Below are 25,241 nucleotides of genomic sequence, written 5' to 3' on the forward strand. Positions count from 1 at the left end.
CCTCAAACAGTTTCATTGCTTGTATTTTAAAGCATAACTGCTTCCTCTCCTCCGGAAAGGTTGGATCGTTTTACAAGTATCCATGTCTGATCGGCATCTGCGCAGCAATTGTTTTATCATGTTCTATTTCTTTTTGGTAATTTAATTTACATACCAGAATTATAAATTTCCTCTCCTTAATTTGTGTTGTGTTCTTTGGTCAGGATTTATATTTGCTGTTGTTAGGAAATGCCTGTGGGATTTTTTATTTGTTTCCTCAAAATTGTATTTGTACAGCTTACAGAGTAGAGCACTGTTTTAAGCCAGTTATGTGAGGAACAAAGCTCAAAAGTTCCAAACACAGCATACGTTCCTCAAACTGCATTTGAAGATTCATGTCCTGCCAGTAGTCATGAACTGGGATTTTAACTAGTTTTGTGCTCTGAAGCATTGCTGAAGTTCTTGTGTTTTAGTTGTTCAAGGGAGGAATAAGTTCACTGTGAAACAGAGGGGAAAAAAATAAATCTAAACGATGGATTCATGCTTTGTAAACCTTAAGGTATAATGAGCAATCCAATGGAAATATCCACATTAGAAATAATGTGCCTTACCTTGTTATTATGAAGTACATAAAATGTTGCAAGGTGTACACCTACCAACTGCCTCGATTGCACTGATCTTCCTGAAAGCAAGTTGAGAGTACTGGGCACGCCGCAGGACCAAGTCAGGAATTAACCTCCTCAGCTGTTCTGGAATAAATGCATAATTCATGCTTCTCCTAAATGTTTGGTACTGTGTGGTGGATACCTAAAGGAAAAAGTATGTCATACCACAGTTGATCAACCATTATAGTAAACTCTGTAATTTAAAAACTCTTATTTTTTTTCTAAGTAACATATTCAAAACTTGTGTTTGGTGAAATTTATGAAGATTTTTGAGGTGGGGTGTTATTTCACACTTCGTAGAATGTGAAGAGTGCCTGTGGTCTTTCATTAATTAAAAAAAAATAATAAAAAAGGGAAAAGCTTTAAAACTGTTGTTAATGCACCTGTGGTAACAACACAATGAAAGACTTGTGGGAGAAGGATTTCCTTTTTTTTTTTTTTTTTTTAAACCTGTTCTGGTGTTTGCATTATTCCCTGAAACAGTGTATTATCCTTTTTAGTTGCCTTAAAAATACCTTTAAAAACTACAAAAGAACAGATTTCAATAGCTGATCTTAGCTTCCGTAGGACTTGAGCACTCCAGTGAATGGTTAAAACAGTAACTTTCTACATTGCCTTAGTGTCAGTGCTGTTTACAACAATTTTTACTAAAAGGATCTGTACCTTCTGCTCAACTGATAAACAGTTGTAAATAAATGTACAGTAAATTTAATTCCATGAAATACGTAGCGTATTCCAACTCTCAAGTAGCATTCCCATATTCAAATAGGTTGATGAAATTTTTCAGTCTTTACCATTTTAAAATAGTGATAAATGTAAAAAGCCTTTTATTATTTATGTGCTTTGGCATTAATATAAATGGATAACTTAATGGATGGTATTAAGATAATGCATAAATAACTAGTGCTTGGGGTAGCTTGTTATAATGCATGCTTTTGATACTAAATTTATGACTCTTCACTATTCCTTATGGAAAGCAACCCAACCTGCTTTTATTATATACAGTAAGGACAACATGTAAACATGGTTTTAAAATGTATAAACTGTGCAGTTTGGGGTTAAAATAAGGTTTTCATCAGTTCCTTTGTGCTTCTTCCCACTGTGCTCCCAGTGGTTATTGCAGTTGTATAAGTATGCTGATTTTCCTTATGCAGTATTATTACTGTTAACTTTTTTAAGCATGCAGGAGTGTTAAAAAGGGAGGGAAAAAGTTTGATTTTCTTCTGTAACTTCAACTAAAAATTATCAAGAAAAACAGAAACCTGGCAGAAATAAACACGGACTGTGTGTAGTTTTTTAATGTTTTGTTTTCTTCAAATGGACTGTGAAAAAATACCTAGTTTTATTTTGTTTCAGTTGTTACAGGCATAAAGCTAGGATGTGAATAGCTCAAACAGTATGTGAAATTCTTGAACCTTGAAATTCTTACGGAGATGTGGAGGAGGTTGTTTCTAGCCAATCTTTCCAGAGTCATGAAAAATGCTGGGTTACTATAGGAGAGAGAGTTCAGTCCTGCAGAATCACTCAGAGATGAGCTGTCACTTCTAACTCCTTAAATTCAGCCTGGGGGAGCTGAACCCTGTTCTATTGCTCTCCTTTGCTCTTTTGAGATGATCTTCTTGCACTTGAAACCGTTAAATGCTGTGGTGAAGTACAGCAGGTTGAGATGACTCTGTTTCTTTTAGGTTTTCATCTGCAAAACTTGCCACCGTGAGGAACTGTGTAAACTAAGACCTTGAAATTGTGTGATGCTGGCGGCGGTCTGCTTAGTTTTCAGGTTACTGTAAGTGACTGGCGATCAGCAGTATTAAGTTTAAATGTATATGTGTAATTAATAAAGTCAGTACTATTAATGAGAAAAACTGGTCTTAAAAACTGTCCCATTACCAGGTGAATTGCCGTAACCCTGGCCCCTGCCTTTTCTGGCCTACAGTTTTTTTCAACTATTTATTATTTGCTGGACTATTTATTATTTGCTGGACTGAAGCTTCAGGAGAGCACATGATTTGTGATCTTCTGGGTGGTGTGTTGCACAACTATGGGGCCTTCTACTTCTGAGAAATCTCTAACTCCTTGCCACAACATCATAATTTCAGGATTAATAGAGGCAGGCACAGTCATCTTGGTTTGTGTTTTCTGAAAATGTTTCCTGTCTTTTTTTTTTTTTTCCTGTATGAAGATTCACAGATTAAATTTATGATCTTACATAGTATTATTAATCTGTAAAAATATAATAGATTTGTTACAGCCGTATCTGAAAATGTTTCAAACATTTGAAACCTTACAGTCCGCATCAAATGTGTGAGTTGTATTTTAGCAAAATTCTCATGCTAAATTAGTACTATATTATCAGTTCTTAAATGCTGTAACTTGCAGTATTGAAATAATGTGAAATGAAAATTACCCATCATGTTTCTGGTTAGCAATGTTTTTATTATTGCTATTCAGTGTGATCGCTGTTTGCTTCCTTAAGCTGTCATTCAAATTGTCTATTAAACATGTATTATTTAAAACCTTTGACTGTCACCTCAATGAGTGGTGTAATGGTTTTGATTTTTACAGTGGGATGCTTTGAATAGAGTACGGCTTCAGGAGCTCCTTATTCTGCTGTTCAGCTTTCTGTCTGCTAAAATAATAAAATCTGAACTGCTTGTGTTCCTTAAAGTAGCAACTGTTCCTGGCATTTAAAATTCACATTTACCTTCAGATGTTTGGAATTTTTGTGCTATTCAGTGTAACGATGTCAGCTATCAATCTCTAGTGCTTTATTGTATTTTTGTGATTTTATGATTTTTATAATATCTGTATAATAATTAGTATTAAAACAGAAGCCAACAAATATCTGCTGCTTTACTTGACAGCTGCACAACTTGCATACCCCGCACTAACAAGCCTGCAGCTGAAGAAAAGGGAGCAGTGGAGAGCGAAGGAATTCATTTAATTTAAATGTACACAGTTTGTCTGCTGTTCAAAAATACATTGTTCTGTCACAGAAAACGGAGGTGCCAGCTATCTGCTTTGTTTTCATATGCCTGCTTCTATACATTGAAAATTACATGGTGTAGTCATCTAGCTGCAGGGGTGAGGGGGCCTTTCTTCCTAGGCAGGAGTGTGTCAGTGTGATCGATCATATCGTGAGTGCTGCTGTAGCTGCTTTCATGTGTAATAGTTGGAATCTGCTTGATGTCTGCTATTTAAAGACAAGTGGCAAAAATGTTGTGGGTATTAAATTCATGCTGTATTGCTAATGCTGTTTGGAGGGTAGTTCTTATTTGCTGTGGCTTTGTGTATTTAGTGACAGGTATTTTGTATTCCACCCTGCTCTCCTAAAGGATAAAGGGCGTGCGTGTGTGTGTGTGCATACGCACACTCTCACACTTCAGGAAATGTGACAGCATTTAGGTGAATAAAATTATGTTGCCCCATTTCCCCAGTTATTTGGGAGGGAAATTAGCTTGGGAATGGCCAGCTAGCGGCAGTCATTTCATAGCCTCATCTCTTCTGTTCCCCACCCCTCACCTGTGACTCAGGTACCAAGCAGCAGTGGGCCAGTCACTCTCCGATCTTTCTCATTGCCAGGGAGCTGTGTTCCAGGTTCTGACTGGAGGCAGCCTGGCTCAGTCTGCCTATGCTTACTGAGGACATCTACCCACTCTTGTTCTTGCCCTGTCCTTGCTCTTGGTCCTGTGGTCATGGTGGAAGCTGCCTGGACATGGAACCAGGAGCGCTGGGGCTCTCAAACAGGGTTTTAGCAGCTTGAAGCAGGCTTTTTCCCCACTGTGGTATTTCAGAGCTCTCTCCCTTTTGAGTCAAATTCAATCTAGAATTTGAGTCCTTGAAGCATTTATAAAAGAAGCGTGCAGCTGCTAGCCTTCTGTAGTGATAAACAAAGCATACAGACTCCTTTCCTTCCTGGTCTCCAGAGGAGCAGTTTCTAAGTAGATTATGACCCCTCTGAGGTAAAATCAATCCTGCAGAAGCAGGAACCAATATTGGAAATAAGTAGAAAACCTGAGAACTGGCCACAGCCTGGGTTCTCTGCTCTTGTGTTGGGGCATTTATCTTCCAGCACTGAGAAGTATACTTTCCTCAGTGCCTGTAGCCATGGCAAAATCTGAGCTATTGCATCTCGTAGTTAAGCAGAAAGATCCCTGTGTGGTGTTTGGAGATGAAAATTTATTGTAGAAGGCATTATGATCCTTATGCAGGCTTGACAGGACTGCTAATATACCCTCCAAGATGCTTTGCAGGAGAAAGATGAAAGCTCGTGTTTGGCATCAATGTGTTAACCGTGCTCCCCCGTGCACACAAGGACAGCCAAAATGCATAGTTTCAGGGTCCAATTTGGATGGGGGCAATGAAGCAATATGTATGTCCAGCACAGGAATTTCTGGTACAGAAAGCTTTTACAGCCCTACTAATAATCTGGATTTGCTGCCTTTATTGAAGTATTCTGAAAATAGCTATTTTCTCTTTTAAGGTAGATTAGGTCTTCAAGTTTCTTTGTAAAACAATGAATGAATGCCCTGTGAGTGCGTGTGTATGTATTTTACAAGGCCTTGTCTTTCTCTAGAAGTGTGTCCACTCCTTCACTTGGGGATGCAGACGTGCCCTCCTGCAGCCTCAGATCTCTTTCTGCTTTGTGGCTGTTTCTTTTTGGACCCTGGCCATTTGTGCACTGCTTCACAGAGCATCATGAAATGTATTTGAAATAAGCAAGTGTACTGCTGGATTTAAGTTAACTAGAGAGGAGAACAAGGGGGGGGGGGCGGGGAATAAAAATAAGGGGTTGACATTTGGAAAGCCGTTCTTAGTCTGTTTTGTTTTTTAAAGTTTGAAAGCACGAGCGGGTGCCTGTGAAAATTGTCAGTACAGCTGAGTAGCTGCTGTAGAGATCAGGATGGATTAGCGTCTGATGGAAATGCAGTCATCAGCTTCCATCTTCTGGCAACTAGGGACAGCAAAGGCAAAAGCCCAGGTATGCTCTTAGGGATGTCGATGGTATTCCTGTTTGAGGAACAACAGCTGTCCTGTTTGCATAACAAATCATGACGTGGAGCAAAGTATAGCTGTGTTGTCTGAGAGCAGTCTGACTTAGCCTAATCCCTTTCCCCTAGAAACATAGCTTTAGTTTTATTTTACTTTTCTTTTTTTTTTTTCCTTTTTACATTGTTCAGTGGATTTAGTGTTTCTGTTTATGCTGTGATTTCTGTAATACACAGGTCTACTCGTATATACCAGCTTGATCTAATGCAACTAGAAAATGACATCATATGAGTCTTTGTGTCCTAGAAATAAAGAAAAGCACTAAATTGAGATCTCTTGTCATTTAGTACTCATTAACTGACAACCAGGAACAATGTATATTTCTTTATTGTTTCAGATGAGGCATTTCCAAATTGATCTCCACGGCAGCAACTGGAGAGCAGCAGCAATCTTTTACTATCCTGGCTTTGTAACCAAAAACACGCCCTGGAGGTGGCAAACTCAGCATGTTACAGGCTTTTCTTTACAGTAAATATTTAACCTGCAACCAGTCGTCTGCTTTGACTGAACTGCCAACTTGTAAACTACCTAGTATACGATATCCGAAAGTAGTGAGTTAGGCAATCTTTATTTGCCATTTATTCTTAATTTCTCCAATGAGATTTATTTGAACAGAAAAAAATAATTAAGTTATGCAATTCAAAAACAAGTAGATTTTGTCTAAAAAGAAATTTGATAGATTTGTAAATTCAAAAAAAAATGTGTTGGAAATAAGCTTTTTTAGAGTGTTTATGTAATACTGAGAATGTAGGGTTTACCTTTGAATAATGCAGTACATTAATTTTTTTAAAAAAAATTGTGTGATTATATTGAATCAAGATCTTCGGACAGCCCAAAACACAGCATGTGATCCATCTCTTTAGTACAGACAAAGGCCTTATTGCTTAAACATCACTGTCATCTGAAGACTCAGTTAGGAACAGGTGCAATAACTACGTTACAATGGACTACCTTAAGGTCTCTCTGTGCTTTGACTTCACCAGAGAGCTCCAGCTCAGACGAGTTTTCATTGCTTCAAAGGTGCTGGGTCTGTGCATAGCCACAGCAAACCAACCCCAAACACAAAACATCTGATCTCTGCGTCACAGCCTCTCCAGCCTCATGGGCTTTTTCCATTTCTCTCTCAGTCTCAGGGAGCCTGATCTTCTTGGGCTCGTGTTGTTCTTGTTGGCATCCCAAAGATTCGTGGAGCCACTGTCATGTCATCACTTTTTTCATATACGCGACACGTGGATGATGGTGAAGAGGAGATGTTAATGGCAGAAGATCACGGGCCTGATTTGATTCATCCTCATGATTTTAGGAGGCAATGTAGCATCAGCAGAAGTGATTTAGCATACAGTCACTGCAAGGAGGATGAGAGAGAGCAGCTGGTAGCCCATGAGAGTTTGGATTATTTGCCTTCACACAGTGGAGTTTATAAGAAGTGGCTACAAGAGAAAGCATACAGGTAAATTTGCTTTAAATGCTGTTATGCTGCCTCTAAGCTATGGATAATTGGGGCAATCCAGGGAGATGCCTGCTAGCAGAAGGAATGAAGAGAACATTATTTGTTGTTTTTGTACATAGGAAAATACTTTAATAGAATAAAGAAGGGGGCCAAACAGCAAACAACTTCTGTTTAAAAGCATTTGTTGAAAGTGCTTACCCCTTTTCTCTTGATGAATTATTGAAAGTGGAAAAAAAAGGAAAAAGAAAAAAAGTTACTACTCAATGTATACAATTTAAAAGAATAACACTTTACAAAAGTTTAGAGGAATGTTTTCTTACTGAGACTTTTCTTGAATTCCTATGCTCCAGTGTAATCTGCAGGAAATACGGCATTTGAATCTCAGTTGGGCTGCTTTAGTTCTAGATGATACCAGATATAAATCAGAAATTATCAGTGCACAATTATTGTTAGAGGTATATGCTTAGAAAAGATACAAACTAGAAGTAAAGATTTACACATTTGTACGATAGGTGCTGTGTCAGTGATTAGTTGTGGTAGAAGACAGGAATTTATTTGAAACCAGTTCTAAGTGATCTACTGTGTGCTTAATTAGTGATTCACATAAATGAGTTTTGAGAGGGCATCAGAAAACCAACATCCGAAAGCAGATTGCACTGCAACTTGATATATGAAAAAAACAAACACACAAAAATCAATGATACTCCTTACCCAAACGGAAATGGTTTTCACCTGAAGGTAGAATTTTGGAAGTGTATGCTTTTGTAAGAGATATTGGTAGAAACAACCTTTTGCTTGTGCAGTCGTGGTTAGTAATCAAATGGTCCTAAAAACTGAAGTTGTGTTTATGAGGGGAAACACACCAAACAGTCCATTGCTGGAGGCTGAGAGGTAACCGTGTTTTCCTATTTCTAGAAAAGAGTGGGATCGATGGCTGCTGATGGGGCTAATCGGAACAGCAGTTGGGATGCTGGGGTTTTTGACTCATCAGATAATTGACTCTCTCATCACATTGAAATGGGACCTGGTGGAAAATTACCTGAAGGTGAGCAAAAGAAAGTTAGATTGACCTCTTTCTGTGCTTGTTTATTGGAAAATCCACATCATGAAGTTTTAACTGACTAGAGGTGCTGCCTGTCTAGGTGAGTATGGACATCAAATATCCCGTGGCTCTTTGTCCAGGCATGCATTGGTGTCCTTTGCTCCAACTTACCCCATAGTACAGTATATTATCTGATGGAGTTCTTGTAATGAGATTGGTGAAGGCCTTCCCCCTTGTGCAGGCACACAGTGAAAGGCACATTGTGTATTGTTGATGCCCAAGGGGAGGGATTAGGTTTCCCTTAATGTAACCTAAGCAAGTCCAAGTAAATAAGTAAATATGGACTTGTTATCAGAGATGTTACTTGTTTCCATTTCTAGGGTAGCTATCTTTTGCGAATGCTGTGCGCAGATTATTGTGGAATGCTTATTTTGTTCTTGATGGGTATCATGGTACTGCCACCTCTGTGATAATCAGGATGGTGGCAGCAAAAACCACTTAATGGCTAAAACCAATGCCAGTGTTAAAGCATCTCTGATCCAACTGCTCGGTAAAATTTTAGCACGTTTTGTGGTATCTATGGTAGACAGCAAGAATATAGAAAGGATATTGAAGAGCTTACTGTGAGAAAGGTGCTGTTCAGCTGAATCCTGCCCAGGGAGGGACAAGCATCCTTACAGCCGGTGCTGGGGTAAGCCTGTGTAACCCTCAGGAGTGATCCGGCAGACACAGCAGTTTGTGCAGACGGGGACCAGTGTCTGCTGGCAACGTTTTTGTGCTCAGCAGTGGTGGCAGGGAGCTGCAGGACATGGTCCCCAGCGCCCAGGGCAGAAATTACCCCTGACACAGGAGAGTCCACAACCCAGAGGCAGCTCCTAAGGCAGGGTGCAGCTCTGTAGGCTTGGGTCTGCAGACAATGCCAGTGTCACTCTTATCTTCAAGACGGACAAGAAGAAGGATCCAGGGAACTATGGGCCAGTCAATCTCCACGTAACCCCTGGAGAGGTGACAGCAGGTAGTCCTGGAAACCATTTCTAAACGTATGAAGGACAAGGAGGTGATTGGAAGCAGTCAGCATGGATTTTCAGTGGGTACCACCTTCTGCAATGAAGTGGCTGGAATGGTGGATGTAGTTTGTGCTTGACTATAGCGAGGCTTTCGTCGCTGTCTCCCGTAACATCCTCACAGGCAAACTGATGAAGTATGGGTTAGGTAAGTGGGCAGTGATTAAACACGGGCTGAACTGTCAGCCTCATAGGGTTCTGATAAGCATCATAAATCCAGCTGGATGCCTGTCACCACAGGTATACCCCAGGGGTCAATGCTGGGGCCAAATACTGCTAGAAATCTTCACTAATGATCTAGATGGTGGGACAGAGTGTGTGCTTAGCAAACTTGCAGACAAAAACAAAACTGGAAGAAAACAGCGGTTGATAGGCCATATGACTGTGCTGCCATTCAGCCATCAGCTTCCTCAGATGCACTGGGAGGAGTGTTACCAGCAGGCAGAGGTAGGTGATCCTTCTCCTTTATTCAGTGCTGGTGAGGCCAGGTCTGGAGTATTCTGTTCAGTTCTGGGCTCTCCAGTACAAGGGAGACATGGACATACTGGAGTGGACCTGGTTAAGATCCATGAAGATGATAACTGGAGCCTCTGACATACAAGAAGAAGCTGAAGGAGCTGGCATGGTTCAGCCTGAAGAACAGAAGGCTCAGGGGGATCTCACTGTGTGTTTGTAAGTACTTGCTGCGTGAGTCATTATTACTGACAGACAGAGACAGCCTCCTCTCAGTGGTGTTCAGCAAAGAGAATCAATGACTAAAAAGTGAAATACAGGAAATTCCACTTAAACATAAGAAAAAGATTTTCAGTCTTTTGTGGTCAAGCCCTGGGACGCGTTGCCCAGAGAGCCTGCAGAGCCTCCCTCCTTGGAGACTGTCAAAACCTGACTGGACTCAGCCGTGAGCAACCTGCTTCAAGTCTCTGCTTGGGCTAGGTGATCTCCAGAGGTGCCTTCCAGCCTCCACTGTTCTGTGAAATCAGGATAACGGAATAACGCTGCCAGTTGCTGAAGGGCGGATCTCAACCACTTTGCAGAAATGCAGGTGAAGACTTACTCCGTTGAAAAGATGGAATATATGAGATAAGTGTATCAGAGGGAATATCCAAGTAATAGACAGGTGTAGGTTTTCCATGCGGAAAGCATATTATAAGGCTCTTGAAATCTTATTTCTTTGGGGATTCTCATATACAAACTAAGCATATGTTTATGAAATACATAAACATTGGATGAATGCACATACATACCTGCATCTATGTATGCGTATGGATATATATGCATATATATGTGTGTATATATAAGCACTGAAGTGTAACTAAAGAATATATAGAAACCACAGTTTAACCCCAGGGCACCACAACTGCTGCACACACAAAAGGTCCCGCTGTGTTACAAACTGTATTAAATTAACAAAGAGGGACAGCAGGTGAGCTCTCACAGGCTCTTACAACAATATAAACATTTAGCTCCTGCCCTGGAAAACCTTCCCATCCAAACACCTCCTTCAGCTGCAGATGAGCAAAACTCATTTTTGTGCCGTTTGCTTTCCTGTTTGCCTGTGCCGCACAATATGCATGCTCCGAAAAGCCTTGTTGTGAGATGCTGACGGGAAGGCTGCGGTGTCCGGCTATAACACCGTGACCTCCGAAACGCAAGGGGTGTGCTTGACCTGCACACACACAATGAATCACAGCCGAGCACTGTGCAAGGAGGCAAAACATGTGGGGGCTGAGGAGCTCTGGAGACAACGTGGCTGCGGTCAGCCCAAGGACAAACAAACAAACCCAAAATCCAGGGAGACTGAAACGGGTGTTTAAATGTGAGAAGGCGTAGTATGGGAGATGTGCTTTTGGTTAAAATAGAGCACGAAAATGCTTGCTTACATATATTCTGTCTATTCATAACAGATGCGAATTCATGAAGATAATCGCTAGTGTAAGACCTTGAAGCCTCTGTTCGAGAAAACATCTGCTGGAGGCTCCATTTAGTGATTTCTAGTGCATGTTCTTAAGGTCCCTTCACTCCACCTCTTTCCCCAGATGGGCTTTGATGAGTAACAACATATCCCTTGCAGTGTTGGTAGAGATGGGGAAAACATCCTGGAAAAAAAACAGGACTTGACTCTGAAGGTCAACCTTTACCTTGCTGCCACTCCAGTCCTTTTAAAGAAGCTGCACTGCTTGTTTCATTTATTTATTTATTTGGGTTGGTTGTTTTTTTTACCTGTGGTGCACATTCTGTCCACAGAAGTCTGTGGGGCAAAAGATGATTAAAATTCAGGCCATATAGCTGCTATATGGGTGCCAAAGTAACGATCTGTTTGTAAACTGGACAGGATGGCAACTTCCACCTGACGTGGGTGTGCATGCTTGGCACCGGGCTGGCCATGATCCTCTTGTCCTCGAGCTCAGTGCTGGTGAGTGTCGTCTCTAATGCAAGAAGCCCACAATGCAGCAATAACCCACATCTCATACTCTTCCAAATACTGTTTAATTCAGCATTTAATAAAAAATATAAAAAAAATCTCTTTTACAACCCAACTGGAGAGGCCTTTTTTGGCCTTCAGCCTAACGCTGAATTCCACAGCACGTAACTTGTATAAAAGTGTCTGGGGTGAAATCCGTGGTGGCAGCCATGCAATTTACGCTTGGTGTGTGGTGTTTGTAAAATAAATACGAGTGGCAACTTGTGTAACTTGTGAGAACTCAGTGTTTGGAAGGGGCCTGAGCCAAAGACCGTCAGGCCATATAAAAATTACTGTTGGTTTTAGACTGATCTTTTAGCTGCGCTGTGTGTATATCACTCGCAGCCCAGATCGGTACTTTTACAAGGCTGCAAGGCCTAGAGCATTGAGCCTTGCTGCCATTTACTGTCCTGCTGTGCTCAGTTTAATCATAGAAAGGCAATTAACAGCGTAGGTGAAAGAAAAAGTGAAGTTTTAATGAGATTCCCACAAAGTCCAGCAGCAGTAGTAGGAAAAGGGAGTTTGCTGTGATACAAGTGATAACCGACCAGGTTGGAGCTAGCCAAAGCCTGAGCTGACCGAAGGGCTGCTGCAGGCTCGCGTACACCCCTGCCCCTCAGGTAATGTGCACGCAGGCTCCAGCCATGGGAGGCAGGGCCTGGAGCAGAGGTGGGCCCTGCTCCGTGGTTGTCTTCTCTCCTTTCTCTAAGTACGTGCATAGCAGCGCTGTTGGGAACACATGTTTTTAAACATCTGTAGCCAGAGGTTTGCGTGCGTATGCATTATTAATTCTGGGAAAATTTGTTTGTGATCAGAGCAAGGTGAGAGCTGGACTTACAGCTGTGTCCATAGATGTGTCTGGCAGGATATGATCGCTGACTCTGCTTATTATTTTCCCTTTGCAGTTCTTTTGTCCAGCAGGTTCACCGTCTGGCTTGCCAGAAATCATTGGGTATTTGAACGGCACTTCTATTCAGCATCTTTTTAATATCAAGACCTTCCTAGGGACGTTTGTCTCATGCGTGCTAGCTGTAGCAGCCGGGCTCTTCTGTGGGCCAGAAGGTCCCATGGTCCATTTGGGGTAAGAAATACCAGACTGAAGTTACACCTATCAAACAATGGGGATGGCTTTGCAATGTCTTTCTTGGTGGCAGCATTGGTTTAAAACACACCCTGCACTGCATTAGCACAACCAATGTTGCGCTGTCCCCTCTATTCAAGCCACACAGTGAAGAAAAACATTTTTTCACTGTGTTTTAAATGTTGGCTGGGTTCCTCAACGCAACTCCCAGCAGGGTTCAGCAAGCAGTTATCTGGACACCTGCTTACAATGCGCTGAGCAAGAGGGGGAGACAGGGTGGGCAGAACTGCCATCGATTTTCTTCCTGGAAGCAACCTGTCCTGGAGCGAGGCCGGCTGCCTTGCACCTCGCGTAGTGGCTTTTACCTATGCAAAGTCAGTGTAAAATTGCAACCGCTTGAGGAGGGCTTTACACAAATGAGATGGTAAAATTGGTCTCTGATAACATGGTGCAGATCAGTTGTTGGTTAATTTGCTCTTTTATTTCTGTTTCTTTTTGGTTTTGGATCTTATTCATACTTGAGGTTTCTTCTCATCGCTGACCTGACCAAACCTCTCTTCTCCAGCACGCTTGCACATTTGCTGTTACTCCGTGCGTTTTTATTTATTTATTATTTATCTGTAAGGAGGTGCAGCACCCTTGGGGATGACTCAGATTTTCAAAAAGAGGAGAGCATGGTTAGTCAGAAGGAGCCACAAACCTTTCAGTCAGTGAGTACCAAGGCTTAGCTCTCCATTTAGGTTTCTTTTGTTTTCTTTGCTGACAGACATTTGTATCCAGGAGCTTGGAGACTGCAGCTGTGATGTTTTTCCTTTGTGCTAGGTTGGTAACAGAGATGCATGAGCCAAAGAACTGAATCATATTTCCATGAAGAAAGTCAGCACAGTATTAACGTGATGCCTTTTCAAAACACAGGACTTAAGAGCTAGTTTAATTTAATTTAGTTGGAACCTTCTACCATTTTTATTAAACATAAACACACGTAAGTTGCTAAAAGCCTCTGAGAGATTCGTTAAGACCCCTAATTTAAGTCTTGTAGAAAAGTCTTCCAAGATTATACAATGAATAGATTTTTCATTTCACTAAGGATTTGGTTTTCTTTTTTTTCCATTTAATTGTAGTTTGAAGTGCTGCCTGGGAACACACTGTAATAATTTAAATCCTTACATATCTTCTGTCAGAAGCAGAGCTGTTCTGCCTGCCATGGTCATTAACCTGGGGGCAGATGATTGAAATGATGGGCTACAGTCTGACATGTCACCACACTTGGGCAGACATTAACATGCAGTTCTTCAAAAGGCGTTTTGTGGTCAATCATCGCAATGCTCCTTGCAAAAGAACCATTTAAGTCTCCAGTTAAGAATCTGAAAGTCTCCAATAGCCTCCTGCTTTATGTCAACAGGACTTTGCATACTTAAAAGATATGTTGAACATTTTCCTTGTTTAAATCTGTTGAAGCCAGTCTACCTTTGCTGCTGCATGCCGGCTAAGGCTCTGTCCTCCCCTGCCTTGAACCGTGGCTGATTTATGAATAATTTACTGAGGAGCTCTCTCAATTATACAACATCGCTTTTAGTGCTATCCTGGGTTGTGGCCTGAGCCAGCTGCAGTCGGACACCCTTGGCGTCCACCTCCCGTTCTTCACCAGGTTCCGGAATTCAGCTGACAAGTAAGTGACGGGCAGGGTGCAAGCTGCGGGGGTCTCTGTGGCTCCCCCTCTGCCCTCTGTGCTCCAGGGGTATCTAGCATGCCACCAGCAAGCCCCTCATGTCTCAGGGAGGAAACCCATCTTTTGGTCTTCCTGCTGTTTGTCACTTTGGGGTGGAAAAAAAAACCAACCCACACCTCACCTTGCTTAATAAAAATAAACCTTCTCAAGTGGTTTTATTGAACGCTTGTGGAAAAAGTGCGTTAACGCTGAAGACCTTTTTCCATTGTCTTCTCAGCTGTAAAAGGAGGGAGAAAAATGCAAGAGTTTTAGCCATGGGCTTTATCCTCAAACTAACGGTGTCAGCTCAGGAAATGGGAGGTGATGGGGATTCCATAGTGTGCACTAGGGGAGCTTTGGTTTGTTTTTCTAGTTTAAAAAAGGTAATTTGCTTTTGTCACTTTTTAAATCTGTCTCTTCTCTGGTTATGTATGTTTGCAAGGTAGCTCTCTCTTTTGAACAGGTCTATGGAAATTAATGAGATTAATTCCCAGAAAAAAAGAAATTACAAACCATCTTATGTCTTTTGGATGGTATTTGTTATCATGTTGTCATATAAAACATGCACACAAAAGCTCATGCAATACTGATTTTTCTAAAGCAAGAAAAAGAGAAAGACTCACATGTTAATTTCCTAAGAAAAACAAAGTAGCCAGTAAGAAGAGTTCATATGAATGGCCACTGTGAACTATCTGTAGCTTGAAAGTAAATCAAAAAATACCAGAGGGAAGATATGGGATCCCCTTTGCCTTTATGCTTTTAAGGTCAGTCATTTAAATAAATCTGAGACGTGCTGGCCTCAGCAAAACGTTACTCACGGAAGGAGTCAGCAATTGTGGTAAGAGAAACACCGAGAACTTTTGTTTGTCTCTGCAGCATACAGTTACAGAGTAATTAGAAAGAAGTGTTAACTTGTGGGCAGGAACTGTTCTGGGAGAGACAGGTTGTGTGGAAGTCCCCTTTAGAAAAAGGATTATTTCTGAGGAAATTTCTGAAAGTTTCTGAAAAATTCTGAAATTTCTGAGGAAAATTCCAGTCTAAGCAAGGCCTCACTTCCTTTCCAAAGATCAGGATGAAAGAATCCCACTCCCCCAGTATATTTTCTAGTTATTAAGTAGGCTCAGTACCCTCTCGCAGTACTGCCACAGGCCCAGCAGTAACTCAACCAGCATGAGGATGCTGAAGGACCCTTGGCTTCTGTCCATCAGGCAGCTGTAACGGATCTGTAGGACTGGAGGGGTCTTCAATGGCTTTGCTGATACTACTGATGTGACACACAGCATGTGCAACTGGCTGGAGCAAGAAGTTGGAGATGTCCAAGCAAAATTCCCCTACTTTTTACTGTGGCATGCAGTACCTGTGGAGTTCCCTACTGCTGAAAATAATGTTACTTTGCAGATACAACATATAAGTAAAAAAAATCCGTGCAGTGCCTAACTCCATGTTTGTAAACAGGGAAATTTCAGATGTGAAGTTGTCTGTGTAGCTTTATGGTGGGCTCCTCCACAGTCCTTGGAGGAGAGGAACCTTGTATGGGCTTTGACACATGAGCTTTTTTTTCCTGTCTTTTATCTTTATTGCCACCCATCTTTGTACTGATAAAATTTTTGGATACCACAGAGAAGTCAGAAGGGACACCTAATAAAGGGTGCATGTTTTCAGACATCTGGTCATATATATATATAATATATATATTATTTGCTGAGAACTTGACATATTTTAACACTTCAAATACTGGAGTATTTTGTATACTCATTGACCTCAGTTAGTAGTGAACACCGGCATTTCTGCAAATCATCCCTGAGGGTCTCAGTTAGCACATCCAAAGAATGCAAGTTTTATAAGCTGGTGAGCACTAGTGATTCATGCAATATATGTGTCAGCATCAGCCCAGTTTCCATTGCAAGCGCTAAATTTGAATACAGTTTTCCAAGGCAGATTTCTTCCGTAATATTATTTCCTCTTTCTATATCCTTCCCACTGTTCCGCACACTACAGTCTTTCTTAAACATGTATGATGCAGGATGTTGTTTTCATATAATGAAATAGGCCCTTTGGAAACAAAATGATGATGTGGGTGAGAAAATGAATAGTAATACATGTATAAGAGAAGACTGTCCCTTAGTGCCTTTCTTTACAACACTATAATTCTTTTTTGTTACCTATATATTTTTTTAAAGGTTGGACGTGGTGCTTAGGGACATGGTTTAGTGGGTGATATTGGTGGTAGGGGGATGGTTGGACCAGATGATCTTGGAGGTCTCTTCCAACCTTAATGATTCTATGATTTTTCTTTTATTTATTTATTTTTCTTTACTGTGACTGACTGTGCAGATCTCTGCTATTTGAGCTCGTAGTGCTGCTTACAGCGACACAAATTTTTTGCTCCTCAGTGTGTATGTGAGCTTCACACCTTTATGGGAGGAAGACAGAGCATATGTGTTCCCTGTGGATTTCTCAGATATATACAGACCGAAGAACTGCTTGAGACCATAGGTTCCAGACTGTACTTTCATTCTCTGGTGAATCCCAGACTTTCTTACCTTTTTTCCTGCAATATTTCACCTCTGTGCCTGTACTGATTCGAAGATATGAAATGATACCTCCACCTGGCATTACACTGCTGGGTGCCAGTTCAGCATCTTGCTGGCACGGCGCTGCATTCCTCATGTGATGTTCTAGGACTGAGGAGTTTTGTCAAGGTTGAAGGTCAAGAAGGAGAACAACAGTTATAGTATAAAGGAAATCTGTGAATGAAATGTTATTTCCCCATTCCTGCTGACAAAATCCCACAAAAACTCAGAGAAGGACTATTTAATGTTTTTACCACTGTATGGGTGCTTCAGTCACTGTTATGACTGGCCTTATTTTTTCTCCACAAGCCCTTGTGGACTTGGCAGTATATCAGAATTACTGCATTTCTAAGCTGCCAAGTAGCCCCAATAACTTGAGCCATAAGAATCAAATATGAGACCAGATCTGTATTCAGATCCTAGAGATGAAAGTTGCCATGATAACCCCCAAATGACCAATCAGTTCTTTAAATTCAGCTCCTTAAACACAACTTTGACATGAAAAAATGTTTCTGAAGACCTTCTGTTTCTTTTCTTTATTTTTTTTTCCTACTATTATCAAATTTTGACTTTTCTACCTGTTTCAGGCGCAGTTTCATTACGGCTGGTGCGGGAGCAGGGATAGCTTCGGTATTTCGTGCCCCATTGGTGGGCTGTTGTTCACCCTAGAGGAGGTGTCTTCCTTCTGGAACATCAGGTTGGCCTGGCAAACCTTCTTTTGCTGCCTGATGGCTACCTTCACCACGGATTTGCTGTCCTCTTCTCTTCATGGGTTTGTTTACAGAGGCCATTTTGGATTTTTTGAAGCAGAGAAAAGAATTCTGTTTTGGGTAAGTACTCTGTGGATGTGGGAGGAAATAGATGCAGAGTTTTAGGCTTGTTTCTCTCAACATTATTCTTGGGGGAGTAAGGGGTAAGTGGGACTGAGAAGGGAGAAGGATGGCGTATGTGCAGATATCAGATCAGTGGATATGGGAGCCCTCATGCTTTATGTCTGGTAATCGCTTAGATACAAGACAGCTGTTTTATGTTGCCTACTTACGCAGAGAAGTACATTTTACATTGTAGTACAAGATGTTCAATGTCTTCTCCTTCTGTGGCTGGCTTGAGCTCTCCTTTGTTGCAGCCATTGCTGTACCATGGCCCTGTTTCTTTGTGCTTACAGATTAAACATTTAAAAACGTAATCACTGTTTGTTCCTAGTTGCACAACAGAGGTCACCTTCGGCCTTTGTTCCTTGCAGCATGATACAACCTTATTCTTTGAATTTTACTTCATGTCCACCTAAAAATAGTTGCTTTTATTATGTTTTTCACTCATCTTTGTTGTAAGGTGATTTGATAGTGATGTGTGAGAATCATCATCTTCAGTTCTTCGTGCCTGAATATCTTTCTCTGTATTATGATGTGACTTGAAGGCCAACTAGAAAGGTAAAAATAAACCTCTGGTCTCATGAATCCCAGTCCACTTTCTGCTACCAAGTAATTTCTCCTAAGGTTATTCCCTGACCACTTTAATCGATCTCTTAATTTATCCTGTTTTCAATCTCTCTAGCAATACAAAAACCTGAAATAATGACATTTTTCCACATGTAGGCATATCATGATTTGGAAAACAGGAAATCTTTTTTGTGTGTGTGCATGCTACCTGATATAAATACAATGATTTTACACGTACTATGCAAAAGTATTTGTGGTATATTTGTTTTATCACAAATTTAGCTGGGGCAATGGGAGAAGACACTGGTTTTTAACCCAAATCCTTTTTTGTGGACCAACTCTTTGTGCAGTCCCCCCAATAACTGTAGTGACACAACCAAGAAGACATAAATTTATGGTAGAAAGGTGAGATGAAATGGACAACGAAGAGGTCAGGCCTGCTGAAGACAGCTTTATTGCTGAAGCCAAAGTATTGTGTAATGGACAGCTGCATGCACAGAGGAGAGCGGATTTACTTTGTTCGCTATTTTACAATAAACATTGCTCTTTCGACACTCTTTTCAGGTTGTTTTCTGAAAAGAGCAGTGGATTCTGTCTCCTGTCTTCTTTTAGTGTCATTAGCAGGAAAAGCTAGCTAAAATCATTATCTAGATGGCTTCTGTCAGGGTTCAATAGTTTTTGGCTCACAAGTTGGTACAGATAACCAGAAATATTTTCATTTCACTGAACACTGGGCTCAGGGGAAATTTCTCTTCTTTCATGTTTTGTGGCATTAACCAACACAGTTTACAGTGGATAAACTCCGAGTTGAAAGTTTGTGGGTTTTGTTTCTCAAGAAAACTATTTGTTTTCTTTAGCTTCCTTCTACTCAGGAAAAGGTTACAGGAGGAATTTATCGTACCCCAGAGCTTGAGATTTTCAGGAAGCTTCACTTTTATGTAGAGGGTTGGATTATTTATAAAGGTGAAGCTTGTTCTGTAGGTAACAGATTTTTCTTGATGACTGGCCAAAGCATGTGGCTAACACTATGACAAAACAATACACTCCGCCACTGTTCATTCCCAGAATGCAGAACGCTGGCTTGATTTTACTTGTATTGCCACACATGTGCAGTGTACACGTGTATATTGCTTTAAAACAATCATCTCAGTATATCTTTCCCTTAGGTAGGAAAAATGGGGGAAGGGAGAGAAAACAGTAAAAACCTGCGTGTACATTTTTAACTTTCATGTGGGATTGGAATTAAGTAGAACATGCTGGAAGATATTTGGATTCTGCAGTAAATAAAACAAATTTTCTACTTCTAATTGAGCTATTCCTTCTAAATTTCAACATCTTAAACATTGCATCTATTTAAATCCTTTGGAAAATGATGGATTTTGATGCAGCTATTGGTAAAAATAGTATTACTGAAGTTTTGGTTAGTATGTACAACAGACATATATGATCGTTGTAGTCCTGATTATAGGGTAAGATACACCTTAAGTCACTCCTGGCTTCCTCTGAGTGTGTCTCCAGGTGTTGACTTTCTTGTGTCTGGGAATGAATGCTGGGATTCTGCCTTGTTCGGGCCAGTTTTCTCAGTCTGCAGCACCCAACGGACCAACTCTTCAGGCCTGACTGGATTTTGACCCTGGCATTCTTCCTCTCAGGAGATAGCATCAGTGCTTAGAACAGCCTCCTGGTGGATTTCTTAAAGTCTAGGCTATTTCTAGAAGGAGGAGAAACAAGAACAAGATTAAGGAAAAAGAATAAGAAGAGGAGTAAAAAAAATAACTTGAGCAGTAAAAGGGATTGTGTGCTTGCTCAAGCAATTAAAGAAGGCTACCAGTTTCTCCTATGCACTACCCCAAATATTATCCCGGTGTAGTTTTTTTTTTTTTTTTTTTTTTTCCAGCCCTTAACATGTGCCCTTACTGCTCTTTGCCAGTTAGCTTTTTAAATGTTTCATGATTTCTTACTCTGTCCAGATCATACTCTTAACAAAAAGCTGTGTAACTCTAAGCCTGGGCTAAGGAAATATTATTCTCACAGCATTTAATAGATTTCTACCAATCTGTAGACCTATTGACCCTTTTTGCTGGCTGGAAGGTAATATTAAAGCATGATATTGCTCTCATCCTTGCTGCCTATTTAGGAATCAAGCAGAAAATTCAGTTACTATTCCAGCTGTCAGATTATGTTCTACATTTGTAATTTGGTATTCCATGACTTGTTCCAGATCAGCATCAAATTTCAGTTTTACTTAGAGCTTATAAATAATCTCAATGCACATGGAAGTAGGTTGACACTTAATAAATGAACTTTCCCAAATTATGAGGTAGATATAGATACTGTGAGCAAAGATACCGTGAGCAAGCTCTGGCCCAGCAGAGTCTTTCAAAGTGTTCACTAAAACTAATGTGTCATGTTATTTGGATGTAATCTGAAGTGCTGAGTGTTTGCGCTGACAGCAATGCATCATCGAAGTTTCTGTTAGATTCATTACCTTCCTTAGGGAAAAGGTAGGCCCCAAGAGGACACTTCTGACCTTAACTTATCAAATTACTTGTTCAAGTCCTTTACAGCTATTCAGAAATGAAAATAACTGGCTCATGGAGCTATATGTGACAATCTACCTGCTGGCTCCACTCCTGTAAGGTTTGTAGGAGCATTACACTGCCTCATGTGCGAGCAGCTTTAAATTAATTAGCTGAGTCCCTAAACCAGGAAGAAAGATTTATTTCTTCTGTGGAAATTACTTTGTGGTATCAGGTTTTGTAGGAGAGGGTGCAATATGTCATGTCATTGGCAGGTTGCTCAGAACATATTTTCTTCTTCTTCAACACAGGTTAAGAACTTGCTGGACATGCACGTCTTGGCCTTCATTCCAACCATCCTGCTTGGAATGCTTGGAGGTCTTCTGGGAGCTCTCTTTGTTTCCCTAAATATAAAAATTAATAAGTTACGTATGCAGTTCTTTAATTCAATTCCAAAATCATCAGTTAGAAAAACAAGCAAGCTGTTGGAAACTGTGCTCATCCTTGTAAGTAAATAATCCTTTTCTCTTGATTATATGATGTTTACAGTGGTTAATGAGGGTAGATCATAAGTTGGTTGGATGCAAAAGTGAATCTGGCCCTCTGGCTCTTGACCTAATGTACAATGGAGTAGAATAAACATACGGATTTCCAGAGGATGTGTAGGTATCTAATGTTGGTAGGTATAAAAGAAAGTTGGTTGTTATTGTTGTGGTGTTATTTTTTTTGTTTTGCTATGTTTTTCTTTAAATACTTGAAGTATTTTACCATCCTGCTCTCCTGCTGCTGCTTTATTCTGATGGTGCTAGCTCAGCTAGGTGACATCTGCCACTCACGCTAGGGTGTTTCTACACTTATTTGGGATTTATAGAGGGCTGTAACAGTAGGTTTCATCCATTTTTTCCCACTTTCCCTTGCTCATGGCTGGCCTTCTCATTACCCCACAGAGTTAGTTTGCTGCCATGCCCTGCAGCAGAACCAGGTGGACATCCTTCTCCACTCCTCTGTACCTGGAGAACTTTTCAGTTGTCAGCATTGGAAAGAATCAGGAGACCTCAGTCATACGTATTTTTGCCTCAAGACCGCAATGGAGATCTCTGTCTGTTGTAAGAATAGATGCATGAATAATAAATGCCATAGTGACTTTGAAAGATGTGACTAGGTATAGAAAACTTTCTGGACCTAGTTGTGTATCTGGGGTCAGTTAGTTCTGTTCATCACTGATGGAGGCTGGCCTGGAGTCTCAAGTGTTATGATATAAGGCACGATGGTGTCACTTTACCCCTAGGCTTTGCAGTTTCCGTTTGGCATTGTATGACTTTATCTTGTGGGGAGTCATCAGAACAAGAAGGATATAGAAACAAGGTTCCCATGTTTTGAATATTTTCATAATTTTAAATTTTATGGTTTGGCTTCAACTTAAGAATATTGTTAAATGTGAAGGAGAAAAGCCTTCAGAACTTTTCTACTGCATGTCCAGTAAAATATGCGCAGTTGGGTTTCTCTGTATGTTTCTCTAGTGAGTACCCCTGCTTGTCATAATTTTCACTTCTCCTTTTTTAAGGAAGTCTTTCTAAGGAGTTCTCAGACCTTTTAAAGTGTTGAGATGACCTTTCTGTGGGAAAATCGGTGCACACTGAAGATCCTTTCTTGTGCCCTCTTTTAGGCACACTTGCTAGCATGTTTTATGTGTGCTACATATTTTTTATTTATTTTTTTAATGTACTATTGCACTTTCCTCCCTCCTGGAGAGAAGGTTATTGAATTGTTTATCAGTGAGATGACCATGTGAGATGCTTTTCACCCATCAGCCCAGACACGGGCTTCAGAGCATCTACTCTGAGATGACAGAACACAAGCTTTGGGGAAAAGCGGTCAGCCTGGCTTGCATTAGCTACCTGGATAATACTGACAGAAAACAATTAGTATTTTAAATACTAGAAGGGAAACTTTTAGAGCTTAAAGTGTGAATAACCATAGGTTGAGGTCAAGTTTCTGCAATCTGTAGCGATTCCTTTTCTCCACAGATTGGTACAGAGATATGTATGTTTCCCATAGGTTGCACTATTTTTCCTTTCTATAAGGTCTGAAAGAGTGCATTTCATTTACTCCTTGAAAACTGTGCATGCTATGGGAGTCCAGTTCCTCCTCCTCCTCGGCCGAGTCCTGCTCATTGCTCAGAGCAGCCCCTGCTCGTTTGGTTCTCCGTTAGCACAACAGAGATGCAATCGGAGCTTCTTTAGGAGGATCAGGAGAGAAGGAGTGATCTGCCGTGAACACTCCGCACAGGAGCACGTCCATACACCGTTGATGACAACTGGATTTTAGCTCCTCTTAGTGGCAGGATGTCGGCTTTTCAGCTTGGAGCTGTGTTCAGCATCTCGCAGGTGTGAGATACCCTGAGGAAGCTCACGTGAAGCTTTTTGCTTCCATGTTTGAAGGAGTGAATAAAGTAGGTAGGAAAAATGGCATTTCCTTGCTCCAGGGAGCATCTTTTGCCTGCACAACCTTCTTCTGTTGTGCTGCAGATTTGCTCCCAGGTCTTGAAGAGGAGTTGGGACTTTGTGCTGTTGAGTGCTGCAGTGATACACCCTGAGAAAAATCCCTGAGTGGCAAGTTTTCAGTCCATCAGAATGAGGAGTAAAGTTCCTTGTGTGTCTCCCATTAGTCCTGTGTAAACTAAACGGTTTCCAAAGGACCTCAGTTTGTGAAAGGTCAGGTTTGTAACAATTATTGTTTTAATGATTTGGAGCCAGAGCTCTGCTTTTGACAGCCACTTCCCCTACCATTGGGAAAGGTTTGGCTTTCTCATAATACATTACAAAAGCTTTACGTAAGCTACTTAGAAAAACACACAGTTCCTTGTTACTTTTTGGAACAACAAAAAACAGCAAAAAACCAGCCAAACGAAGAAAAAAACATGCCACAACAGAAGCCAGCATGACCCAGCTTGTTCGAAGATACTGTAGGATTAAATTTGAGATTAGTTAGCAAAGAGTCAAAGATTCAGTGTCAGACACAGAGAAAATGCCTCATAAAAGCTATTTTATACTGCTTAGGAGTGTCACCTTACTGACTCCAAAAGTTCATGGAGTAGTGAGCACCTTGCCAGATCACACCTGAAACTGCAAGAATAGCAGGTGTTTTGTGGGCTATAATTATTACAAAAGCTTTGCAGCTTACATATTTTGCCTTCATCATTTTAAATAAATAAATAAACAAAATAGAAACATACTTTTTTTCCCCCATTAACTTTGTAGCATGAACTCTTGTTCAGACTTTTTTTCCTTTTTATTAGCTCTAGGGGATCCTGTTCAGGTCACAGTCCTTATTTTATTATAACTTGGAAAAAAAAAAAAGCAGGAAAGAAACTGTTTGATCTGAGAAAGAACTGTACAGTTTTGTTTTTTTTTTTTTTTTCTTTCTCATAAACTCACATAATCAGACAACTGAAAGAAACTATGTCACAGCAACTTTAACCCAAAATAATCTTGTATAAACCAGTCTGCATTTAAACTTGGAAAGAACTCATCATGGTATCTTCCACACCCACAACATAACCCGGAGTACCATTCCTTTGACTGGAATTGAATATCTAATCTTCAGCCCATAGATTAAGCAAAGCCGTCTTCCTAAGTGCCCTTCTGCCCCTTGGCCTGCATTTGCTTCTCTTCAATTCATCACCTTGCTCTCTGTGAGGAAATCACACTGTAGATAATGTTTTGCCAAGAATCTGGCAGAGCTATCTTCCTTTTTCTTTACCTTTTTTTTTTTTTTTTTTTTATCTCGTTGACTAATGCTTCTGTTCCAAAAGCTTAGTGTTTCCATGGGTAGGGTGAACAATTTAAGGATATATGCATATATACACATATATTAAGCTGTCAAAACTTTAAAAGGTTAAGTGAAAGGATATATTTTTTTCTGTTTAACTGTGAAGATAGGCTACTGCTTTAAATCTCTAGCCACTGGCTCTGTTCTAGCTGTCCTAGCTGCTGTTGGACTTTGTGGCTTTGGCAAAAACTTGACCTGGGTTTGAACTATCCCAGAGTTAAGTTTTCAGAAAGAAAACTTGACCTAAGCTTTGTGAAGACTGAACCTCTCCCATTTTTACCTGTCTCTTTTAGAAGTCCTCTGCCCATAAGTTTAAAATCTTGGAGATACAGGGAAACAAATGCTTGAGATACGATTGTCAAACAAATTAGTCACAATTGCAA

At 40.6% G+C, this 25,241-nt stretch overlaps 1 protein-coding gene across 1 annotated transcript in view; it reads left to right on the plus strand.

Moving 5' to 3' along the window:
• The first annotated feature begins 5,420 nt into the window (after nt 1-5,420).
• Nucleotides 5,421-25,241, plus strand: part of LOC106038398 (chloride channel protein C-like) — an 81,421-nt gene continuing 61,600 nt past the window's right edge. Inside the window, 8 exon segments of the mRNA XM_066992985.1 lie at nt 5,421-7,140; nt 8,056-8,185; nt 11,579-11,659; nt 12,613-12,788; nt 14,365-14,457; nt 17,657-17,706; nt 17,709-17,899; nt 21,339-21,533. Of these exon segments, the coding sequence (XP_066849086.1) occupies nt 6,890-7,140; nt 8,056-8,185; nt 11,579-11,659; nt 12,613-12,788; nt 14,365-14,457; nt 17,657-17,706; nt 17,709-17,899; nt 21,339-21,533 (1,167 nt within the window). The 5' untranslated portion in view covers nt 5,421-6,889.

Source organism: Anser cygnoides, chromosome 2, assembly GCF_040182565.1.
Source record: "Anser cygnoides isolate HZ-2024a breed goose chromosome 2, Taihu_goose_T2T_genome, whole genome shotgun sequence".
Classification (NCBI taxonomy): domain Eukaryota; kingdom Metazoa; phylum Chordata; class Aves; order Anseriformes; family Anatidae; genus Anser; species Anser cygnoides.